This window comes from Emydura macquarii, unplaced genomic scaffold (genome assembly GCF_026122565.2).
Source record: "Emydura macquarii macquarii isolate MOO-44397 ecotype Brisbane River unplaced genomic scaffold, CSIRO-AGI_Emac_v2 contig_2834, whole genome shotgun sequence".
Classification (NCBI taxonomy): domain Eukaryota; kingdom Metazoa; phylum Chordata; order Testudines; family Chelidae; genus Emydura; species Emydura macquarii.
The window spans coordinates 2,367,988-2,378,943 of NW_027132971.1; the positions used below are offsets into that span (position 1 = coordinate 2,367,988).

General features: G+C 39.3%; 1 protein-coding gene across 2 annotated transcripts; it reads right to left on the reverse strand.

Moving 5' to 3' along the window:
* Positions 1-1,374: 1,374 nt before the first annotated feature.
* Positions 1,375-10,617, reverse strand: PCDH18 (protocadherin 18). 2 transcript variants are annotated; one of them, XM_067567980.1, is made up of 4 exons: positions 8,006-10,617; positions 7,003-7,088; positions 6,732-6,895; positions 1,375-2,467 (listed from the first exon to the last, which is right to left on the reverse strand). In XM_067567980.1, the coding sequence occupies exons 1-4, from the start codon at positions 10,508-10,510 to the stop codon at positions 1,785-1,787; spliced, it is 3,438 nt and encodes a 1,145-aa protein (XP_067424081.1). In that variant the 5' UTR covers positions 10,511-10,617; the 3' UTR covers positions 1,375-1,784. The 2 variants fall into 2 exon arrangements, with proteins under 2 accessions (XP_067424081.1, XP_067424080.1); XM_067567979.1 differs by having other exon boundaries at positions 7,003-7,091.
* Between the last annotated feature and the right edge of the window lie 339 nt (positions 10,618-10,956).

The window sequence follows — 10,956 nt, forward strand, 5'->3', positions numbered from 1 at the left end:
AATGAGGAAAATTGCATATAAAAAAAATGTTAAAAGAACTTTATTCAGGTTGCAAAGTCAAGCATTCAAAAGTTAGGAAATACCAAATTAATTTGGCCCCTTTGTTCATCTGCATGATTAATTACAGGATCACATTTTTTTCCCCACAGGAACCCCAGCTGCTGTCTGTAGGAGCCTTGCTGCATTTGTTACAGAAGTCAGATGGTGTGAACTGACTGAGGGGGATTGCAGAAAGAGAAACGATGGTATCATAGTTAAGGCAATTGAATGCTGCTGTGGAGAACAGGATCCTGTCCCTGCTGCTACCAAAAAGTTCCTGTGTGATGCTGGGCAAGTCACTTAAACAAAACTTTTCACAGGTGGTCACTGACTATGTTTTCCTCATTTTCTGAGTGCTTGTCTTGAGACTGTGGGGTCTGATTTTCAGAACTGCTGAGAACTCATAGCTGCAACTAAAGTCATTAGGAGCTGTACTTTGAACATATAAAGTTCTATATAATGCTATGTATTCTGAAAAAATCAGGTCCCATAAGTCCCAACCAGAATCAGTGGATATTTTTACCTCGATCACTCTGTGTCAGCTCCCTCTCTGTAAAATGGGGTTAATATTATCCCTTCATCTGATCAGGGTATTATGAAAATGAATTAAAGTTCATGAAGAACTCAGATACTATACTGATGAACTCTACAGAGAAGCCAATGAGGAAATTAATAATACTTTTGTCAGAGCAGGGTTTGAATAGTGTGCTGTAAATAAGGCATGGGGCCACCAATTGAACAATGAGGAGAAAACAAAATACTGAACAGCTGCTTATTAAGTAAACACCGTCCATCCTGTGCACTGAATGAGGCAGGTGTCCTGTGGAAAAAACAGTATGTGCTCATGAATTAAAAACTGTATTATAAGGCATACACACGACAGCCCATAGAATTCCCTTGTATGCTTCAACGCAGAATAACTGACTGCTCAGCAGCTGAAAATAAGAAAGCTAGCAGTGACTTGGAGGTCCTGGCAGGAAAGATTTTTTGTTTTTGGAGGGGGAGGTGTCCCTCCAATTTACCCTTTCATTGTTACTACTAGAGAGGTCCTACATCAGGCTGACCTATCTGGGAGGGTTGGCTGCAACTATTGTCAGAGCTGCTCAGTATCACTGTTGAGTTGGCCAAAGGAGGTTGTCCAAGAGCAACATTCCTTCTTAGGAGTTGTTTTGTTTCTGGAGAATGTCACCATCCCTCCTGACCCCTCTTATAAGCCATTCATTAAATGAGAGAATGAATCTCTGAACTGGCATGAAAATAATAAGAACATTTAAGGCTTCATGGGAGTTGACAACTCTTTATTGTAAAAATGAAACATTGCAACAAGGTGTTGGATCGTATGCATAATGTTTCAGTGGGGTTGTGTCTGTGCTGTAACATTTGAAAGGCTTTAAAAAACTGTAAAAAGCAATATCCCCGTCTTTTATTTAGTTTACACACCTGCGTGGCCAGAATACTGAATGGTGCCAATTATATACACTTAGGAAAACATGCTTGCCATGGGAGTACAAAAATAAAATTTATTTGTTAAATTACACATAAATATAAGGTACAAATGTATTTTTAAAATACAGATAAAGATAATCACACTTGCATTGTGTACATATGAAAATACAGTATTTTAATATTCAACATACACAGACACATTTATGATAAATGCAACTAATTGGCAATGCCAGTTCTTTTCATTCTGGTTCTTTTTTCCAGTTTTCCATAAATATGGAAAAATATGCTGTAAAAAACCTCTAATTCTGCCGGACATCTTGCAGCAGCTTGTTAATTTCTGCTACCAGCTCACTGGCATCCATTAGTTCATGTTTACCATCACTGAGATGGTTAAGCACATTGTCAAAATCATCTTCTTCGTAGTTCTCTGGGATTTCTTCCATGGCTGGCAGCCATTTAGAAGAAGGTTGTGCACTCGAGTGAGTCCCTAGCATGGCCCCAGTATTGTTTGCAGGGTTTTGGAAATGTGTACTGGCTGCCCACGCTGCCACCCCTTGTGGATAGCTTACAGTCTTGGCTGGCAAATGTCCCTTCCTCCGCTCCAGTGAGTTTGAGCGATTCATTTCATTGCATTCTGTATAGGTGTCCAGTGAAGGAGGCAACAGGCGCTGGAACACGCTGCTCATTTCAGAGAGGAGAGATGAAGTACAGATGTCCTCTGACTCTTCCTCATTCTGACAGTCTTTACCAAATGTTGAGAAGCTCTTTTTCTTTTCATTGGGCTCAACAGGGTGTGAATCTTCTTCAAATGCCGTCTGCTGCTGCTGCTGTTGCTGCTGCTGCTGCTGCTGCTGCGGCTGAAATTCCTCCCCAGGAATAAACATGTTACTTCTGTAATCAGAAGATGGAGAGGGCAGAGGTGGCATCCAGCATTGGTCAGAGTGTCCCAGAACTCTGCATTCCTCTGTGCATAACCTCATTGCTGTAATCAAAACCAAAATCTGAGATTAATGTTCAGATTCAAGTATATAGATTACTCACATATACATGGGTCGGTACTAGTACATAATAAAGGACCTGACATCCAATGTTATGATCAGGATCTGAACTTCTCCAGAGATTAGAGTGGTGTCATTCTCCCATTATAGGGAATTTTTCAGGTTTACTTTTAGTCTTAAGGAAGCATGATAAATATATAAAATATAAGATAACTATATTATTTCTTAAACTTGGCTGATGATGAACAAATATACCATTGCTTCAGTGAATCACAAGAAAATAAGTGGCATCAGTGACTAAAACGAAAAAGTTAGAGCACCTTCCTCTGATACAAGACTGTGTGATTAATTGAGAGACAAGGTGGGTGAGGCAATATCTTTTATTAGACCAACTTCAGTGAGAGAGAAGCTTGCGAGTCTCCCAGAGCTCTTTGTTAGGTCTAAGAAAGGTACTTCGAGTGTCACAGCTAAACCATAAGTGGAGGCCCTGTGTAGAGAGAAGGTGCCAGCAGGGAGGCCTACTTTTCACTTTCAAATGCTGGAAAAGAAAACTCTCTCTTTCCAGATTTTGAAACTAATGGGAGTTCCAGCTGCTCAATACCTCTCAGGGTTTGGCTCAGGACATGTATTTAATTCTGAATAAGAACACTGGAATTGCCATTCCCCATCAGGATAGTGGTCCATCTAGCGCAGTATCCTGGCTCTGATAGGGGTCAGAGACTTCACAGTAAAGTTCAAGAAACTTAGCTATAAACAACTATAGAATAACTTTTCATTATGGGATACCTTGCCCACAGAAGAAGCTGCTTCCTAATTCCTGTCAGTGAATGGTTAGATTGTGTCTTGAAGAATTAGGATTTATATCCCTTCTCTTTTTTTGTTGTATATACTTATATCATAGCTCTTTTTATTTATCTGTAAACTAAATTAAACAGTTGTAAACTTTGCAGTGTCTCCTCATACGTTTCCTCATGCTGCTAATCATTTTCCTCGCTTGTCTCTGGACCACCTCAATTTCAGCTACACTATTTATTAGATGGAGTGACCACCGCTGAGTACAATATTCCAGGTGAGATTATATCATTGATTGATATAGTGGCTCTTTAATATTGTCATTATTATTTCCCTACCATGCTTTATACAGCCTAATATATTGTTTGCTTTTTAATTACATTTAAATTCCTCTAGGTTTACACTCACTTTCTTTCTTACAGCAGGGAATATGAAATTTAGCAGAAGTGTAGATGGCTGGAGGCCAGATTTTGCACTAGGTGTTGCAAATAAGCTAGTGATTGGTGAGCCTCGAAATGTCCATCTACATTAAAAAAGTGGTGTTTAAAGTGTTGGTTCAGGTGCTTGAAATACCTATGAAGTGTTTTGTATCCACACATTAAATGTGCTCATAATGTTTCACAGGCAATGTGAAATCACCATTGTGATTGCACCAACTCATGGCAAGTCTTGAAAATACCTCCAACCACAATGGTTATATCAAACTATTTTATTTCTAGTGTGAATGGGAACAAAATGCATTATAGCTGACTTGGTTCAGTTGGTCCTTCTAGTACAATTCCAGTGCAATGCTGTGAATTAATAGAGAACTCAAGGGCCAACGGCACCTTTCATTGGCCAAGTTCACTAAAGGCCAGAGGCTTGTCTCATTTAAATCAGTGGGAGTTTTGCCATTGACATTAGTGAGACCAGGATTTGGCTGTATAAAAAGATATCAATATTGTGAGAAAATGATCAAAATCCCTACTGTACTTGTGAGTGGGCTTGGCTTTAGAAATGGTTTATCTCCCTTTTGCATCCCAGGTGTACCTCTCTCCTTATGCTGGAACAATCAATTTATTCCAGCAATCAGGATGGCAGGCAATGAGAGTTAATGATGTCTCACCCTTCCATAAGCCAGCAACAGAAAAGATATAAATGTACAACAGTATGGGTTAAGACTGAAGGATCAGAAGTAACTCTGAATATATGTTTTTTCAAACCCTTAAATATATAGGTAGAGATTATTTTAATTTTTTAAAGGAGTAAAAATAGATGTTTTCAAGGAAATTTAAAATATTCTTCTGATTCTACAATTTTTGAGGTTCTCCCACAAATTCATGTGTATGGGAGATGGTCCATTCCTTCTTGGGTCCATCTAGGCAGGAAATATTGAAAGAACTGTCTTTCTTACAATATTTTGACCCCATGACTTCTGTTCCAGGGTGAAAATGCACAGACACTTAAAAATAGAGGGGCGCGGAAGCTGGATTTAGGAAACCTGAAGAAAGTTTCCATTCTAGTTTTTTGAGTTTGGTGTGAAGATGCAGATTAATTCATCTTTTATCTGAACTGGTTCATGCATAACTAATGGGATGGCTAGGGCTATATACATAAACAAATATACATATCTAGTGGGATTTTCTAAAGCACTCCATGTTAACCTAACTCCGTTCACATTGTAAATCAACAGGGATATTTCACTTCAGTGGGATCACAGTTAGGCCAAAGCCTTTTGAAAATTGCTTTCCACCCATTGCTTTCATATTTGGAGGGCTAATAGGAAGTTCTTACAATGAATAATAGGAATTTCAGCTAGCCAAGGGTGTAAACATTCCATTTTTCCCTGGCAACCCACAATCATCCAACCAGGAAATAGACAATTATTATTATTATTTTATTATTATTAGCAGCCGCTATGGAAGGATTCCAGTGAAAGAGAGTTGCATCTGAAGTCTCCCTTAGCAGCTGCTGAGAATTACAGTAAATTCTTCCCTACTTTACCACCCAAGGAGGGAATGACTTGTGTCTAAAGTCGGATGGCACAGGAATAAATGGCCCCTAATTAGCAACTTGTTGGCAAGAAGGAAAAAATAAAAACAGTGGGACTGTGGTCCTCAAGGGAAGATCTTAAAATATCTACATATTGGGGCACTTGGACCTACATATTCCCAGCCACCAAGGGAAAGGTGGGACTCCTGTATGCAGGAGCAGTGTGAGCTCCTGGAATGGAGGCAAACCCCCAAGAGAAATGTTGAAGGTTTGAAAAGACAAAACTACACATTTGGTGCTAAGATGCCAGGTACACAAGGCAAGGGAGGGCTCCAGGAGCCTTTTTATCTTAAACTCTCCACACAAGGGCCAGGCAAAATTGCAGGCCCTCCCACTGCTTTTGAGAGCCTTTGCCATACCAAAGGTGGGAAAGAGGTGGCAAGCCTTTGGCTGTACCCCTACCCTGCTGGGGCCAATTACACCAGCTGGTTACAGAAGGAACCATACAGTGCACCATCCTAAGGAGCAGTGCAGTGGGCACTCTTATCATGCGCCCTAGTCCAGTGTATTTTAGAACTACCCACCAACCCCAGTACAAGCCTAAACCACACGGGCATAATCTGGCCCCTTAGAGGCCTTGATGTGCTAGGATAAAACATTTCCTGTCTATTTAGTAGATGCCCTACATTTATTTAGGAGTAGAAAATACAGATAGCTGTATAAATGTTGGGATTCTAATGCAAAGCTCACGTCTGTGCCTAATGTGATTTCCTGGTCCCTTTTACTGTACTCCTGAGTAAGCCTGAATTCAGAAGTGATTTATCTCCTTTTTTTGCATCCCCTCAAGTATGCCTCTCTCCTAATGTTGGAACAAACAACTTATTCCAGCAATCAGGATGACTGGCAATGAACTGCTTTCACATTCAGCACAAACGCTAACACGTAGGTCATATTTATACATACTAATTCATCAGTGGAAAACATAGTGCAGTTCTACACTTCCCTACCTAGAAACTACAGTCCATTACCTAACCAGTGCATTTTCAAGCTCCGGAAGTCTGGATCCTATTATGAAAAATGCATCTGCCAAATTATAGGTCAGTGTATTTTTAACACACCACAGCAGCCTGGCTTTACACAAACATCCACCCAGTCATTAAAAATCTAGGGACACAGAGCAGTTGATGCTTTTGGGGGGAGGGAGGGGTGAGGGGGATTACAGCCAGCTCATGCTGCTGCAAAAAATAGCAGAAACTGCCTACGCATTGCTCTGGGCAGATTTTCAATAGTGTCCCAGTCTTGAGTGTACCAGCTGTGTTCTGGTTTGAGGGCAATATGTATTGTAGAGCAGAGGAAGGAAGAAGAGAAAGGAAGAAATATAAAACTTGAAAGGTAAAGAATTTCTTCTTTCACAATGCTAACTACTTCAAAGTGACAGTAAGGGAGTACTGTAAATAAACTATTCAACTTTCATTGTGTTCTTACCTGCAGGAATTCTCCCATCTGTAAGGAAAAGGTCACTGAATCCTTCCCCAAGAAGTCTGTCAATTGGAGAATCTCTACCCAAATCATAATCACTGTCTCCTGCTTCACTATCACCACGGCCACTGTCTTTCAAGCTAAATTTATCCATATCTTGTAGGGCATATCTGTAAACAGAAATAACATGGTGATGGAATTATATTTTGTTATCTCATGTTCAGTATGTTCTTCTCAGATAAAAACGTTTTGATCAGAATCTAACTGAAATCCTCACCTGTAGCTTCTGGAATATTTGTTTCCTCGAAAACTTGGTCTTGGCTGATATTGGCCCTGATGAAGCATTGAGAGAAGCTGAGAAACCTGCTAAAGAAAAGATGAAAACACTGATTCCTGGAAATAAAACCCAAATGCCTATTTAGAAAAACTTTAATTATTTACTTCTTTTGGTTTCCTGTTTAAAATTTAATTAGAACATATTCATGTGGATATATAATGTAGAACAACTGGGTATTTACAGTATACGTTTGCCATGGAAAACATCTGAAGGCACTTCACAGACAGAAAATACAATGTTGTTCGTTAATCTCAGGACTCATGCTAATTAATTAATTAATAATTAAAAACAAAGGACTGCAAAGAGGGGGGGATTTTAAAGGAGAGAGCAAAACTGATTCTTGGCACTACATGATCTTATAATGAAAGAAAATTCCATTTAAAATCTGTCATGTCTCATTTAAAACATCATATAGTGTGTATATTTTAAAAATAAAATAGGCAGTTTCAAATTATGAAGATTTTAAAGATACTGGATGCAGACACTCACACACTATCAACACCTGCTAGACTAGCAACTGCGGTTCAAATTGTAGCAGTGTTTCTACTGTAAACCCTCATTTTAAGGAGTTTGTTCTGTCATTTGTACAAATACGTTGTGTGTTATCTATATGTGTCTGTACACACACACACAGAGAAAATAGTACATCAGTAATCAAGTACTGAGTATATTGTGTGTATATTACACACAGCAGTTTCAGTTTAAAGGAGGATATAAAGATATAATAATATGTCTACTCTAGTCTCTCATGTGCTAGATTGTTTTAAGATTCAATTGCCATTAGAGTGAAACTGCAGTGCTGCTTCCCTGAAGAGAAATCTATAATATTTTCCTACTCTCTGTAATAATTCTCTACATGTCTCACAGACAGCATGTAGAACATTAGCACACTCATAGATGAGTGAATGAGTGAACCTGCATGCAAAATAAGATATGACCTTACCTCAACAGCAGGAGTAGCATGGGTGAGTTCTAGTGAGAAATTCTCTGGCACGTGATTTGATGAGATTGTCACTAGACTGTTAAGTGATTGGTGACTATGGTGGCTTTGTCGACTGCTCATTTGTCCTCTTTCTAATGTTGGAGATGATGAAGGAGAAGCTCTGTGGTGAGATCTGATGGGTAAAGTGCCATTAACAGTAGGCACGAGTGTAATGTCACCTTTGTGAATCTGTCTTGATGGTCTTTTTGGGTGGTGCTGGTAAGTTGATTCTGCCACACGGCAGTTGTAGGATCTTGTGTCCTTTTTCTCTCGATTGCATCTTGTAGCAAAGACAACCATAATGACCAACAACACTGCACATATTGATCCAAGGGATATAATTGTTATCATAGAGACATCCAGGGAGGGTTGGCTAATAAAAGTAGTTTCTGTGCTTGGAATTGGATAAACATATTCAAAAACAGTACATTTCAGAAGTGCTTTGGTACTGAGTGGAGGGCTGCCTTTATCCTGAACGATCACAAAAAACTCCCATTCTTTAGATGAAACAGATTCTATGCTAATATTAATGTAGATGTCACATGATCTTGGGTCCATTACAAATACATTTTCTTCATTGTCAGCTATTATGGAACAGCTTAGTTCTGAGTTCATACCAGAGTCTCTATCTATGGCCCTTATCCTAGTCACATGGAAGCCAGTCTCAGCTTCTTTAGGGATTGAGATTTCTGCAGTGTTATTGCGTAGTGCTGGTCCCACAATGACAGGAGCATTATCATTTTCATCAATAATAGTTAGCACAACTGTGGTATTACTAACAAGTTGCTGACTCCCTCCATCTCTAGCTTGAACCACAAAGGCAATCTGATTTACTTCTTCATGATCAAAAGTTCTGAGTGCATAGATTGCACCATTGGATGGGTCAATGGTTACATAGGTGGTTATGGAACTTCCCAAAATATAGCTCTCCAAAATAGTGTAGGTCACCTGTCCATTATCCCCTAGATCCGGATCTGTGGCTGTGACAGCTGTGATGTATGCACCTGGAGAGTTATTTTCTAAGATAACAACTTCATATCTGTTTGTCTGGAAGCGGGGTGGGTTGTCATTTTCATCATTGATTTGGACAGTAAAGTGTTTCACTGTGGAGAGACTTGGTGTCCCCTTGTCTTCAGCTATTACAGTCAAACTGTATTCAGATCTTTTTTCTCTATCTAGAGTAGCATTAGTCAAGATTAAATAGTTATTTTCATAAGTCTTTTGAAGTTTAAAGTGGCCATGCCCATGAAGCTTGCAAACTATCTCTCCATTCACGCCAGAGTCCTTGTCTTGCACCCTGACTATGGCAACAAAAGTGTCCATGGGTGACCCTTCAGAAATGTGAGCTATTTCCTCATTCCCAGGGGACATCAGGTTTAAATTAATTTCAGGTTTGTTGTCGTTGACATCCACAATTTTAATGATAATTTTGCAGTGAGCTGGGATAGAATTTGGGCCCAAATCTTGAGCCTGAGCATCGATTTCGTAGGATTTGGTGATTTCATAGTCTACTTGTGTCAGGAGTGTCAGATGGCCTTTCTCTGAGTCTATTTTAAAAGTCTCTATAATTTTGGAAGACACATGACTACTGAAAGAATACATGACTTTACCATTAGCGCCCTCATCTGGATCAGTAGCATTGAGGTCTATGAGCAGAGTACCCACTGGTGAATTTTCTAAGAGTTGAATTATATATGACTGTTGCTCAAAAACAGGACTGTTATCATTAGAATCAGAAATACTTATTTTTAAGATAGATGATCCAGTTCGCTGAGGTACCCCTTTATCTGAAGCAGTGAGTTGGAGTTCGTAGCTTGACTTCAACTCCCTGTCCAGTTCTCTGACCACAATGAGTTCTGCATACTTGGCACCATCAGTCCTTGTTCGCACTTCAATATTAAAAAAATCATTTGTAGACAGTGAATAAGTGTGTAGAGAATTTTCCCCAACATCTGGATCAAAAGCACTGTCCAAAGGGATCCGGGTTCCTACAGCTGCACTCTCTGATATTTCAATAGGGATGAGAGCTCTGGAAAACTGGGGAGAGTTGTCATTAATATCCAGCACTTCAACTTCAACATGGAAAAGCTGCAGATGTTCAGTTGGCAAAGTGATCACATCAAACTCTATAGAGCAGTTTAAGTTTTTCTGGCACAGTTGTTCCCGGTCAATTTTAGCTCCTATGCTGATTTCTCCATTATCCTCTCGGACTACAAGTAATGGAGAATTCCCCCTTTGCATGGCTCGAAAACGAACTGAAGAAGGATTAGGAATTTTAAATAAAACATCAGCTACATCCTCTGATAATCTTGCAATTACTGATCCAACTCTCTGCTCCTCATAAATCCTGTATTTCAAATTCTTTCCTAGCACATCTTTACTGAAAGATATTATCATCAGTGCAAAAAGGAACATAAAGTGCATTTTACTGCTGATTTGGTGCATTTGTAAGTTTTTGCAATTCATTTCTTCAAGCAAGTTAAAAAGCAATTCTTTCAGCTTCCTTTGGTACCTTAAACCCAGTACACATTTGGTCCTCTAAAACTTGAAAATGTCTTTTATAATATAGCAAAGTATTAATATCTTACTATCTCAGAAAACTTTTTTTGTATACACACCGTGTCAGGACTTCCAGATACAATCTGTATGCAATCCAATCTCTCTCATTTGTTTTCCTGCTTCTCTTCCAGGGCGATGAAATTTGTCACATCAGTGGTTTCTCCTTCTGCAGTTAGTATCCATTTATTGCAGGGTGTTAGCTGAATCTGCAGTGTATCTTTTCTGAGCGATCCTCTTTCCCTCTCACTGTTCAGCTGCAGACTAAACACCCTTGATTGCTGACTCCAGTCTAAAATCTGTGCAACTTCACTTCAACTCACACAAAGCTTTCACCCAGCATGTGTTGAATTGCT

Bases quoted from the DNA above. Each gene is read 5' to 3' on its own strand.
- PCDH18 (XM_067567979.1), bottom strand. From the start codon at position 10,510: ATGAATTGCAAAAACTTACAAATGCACCAAATCAGCAGTAAAATGCAC. The intron at 7,092-8,005 runs GTAAGGTCATAT...TCTTTTCTTTAG, and splicing joins ATGCTACTCCTGCTGTTGAG to CAGGTTTCTCAGCTTCTCTC. The intron at 2,468-6,731 runs GTAAGAACACAA...TTTTGATTACAG, and splicing joins AGATGGGAGAATTCCTGCAG to CAATGAGGTTATGCACAGAG.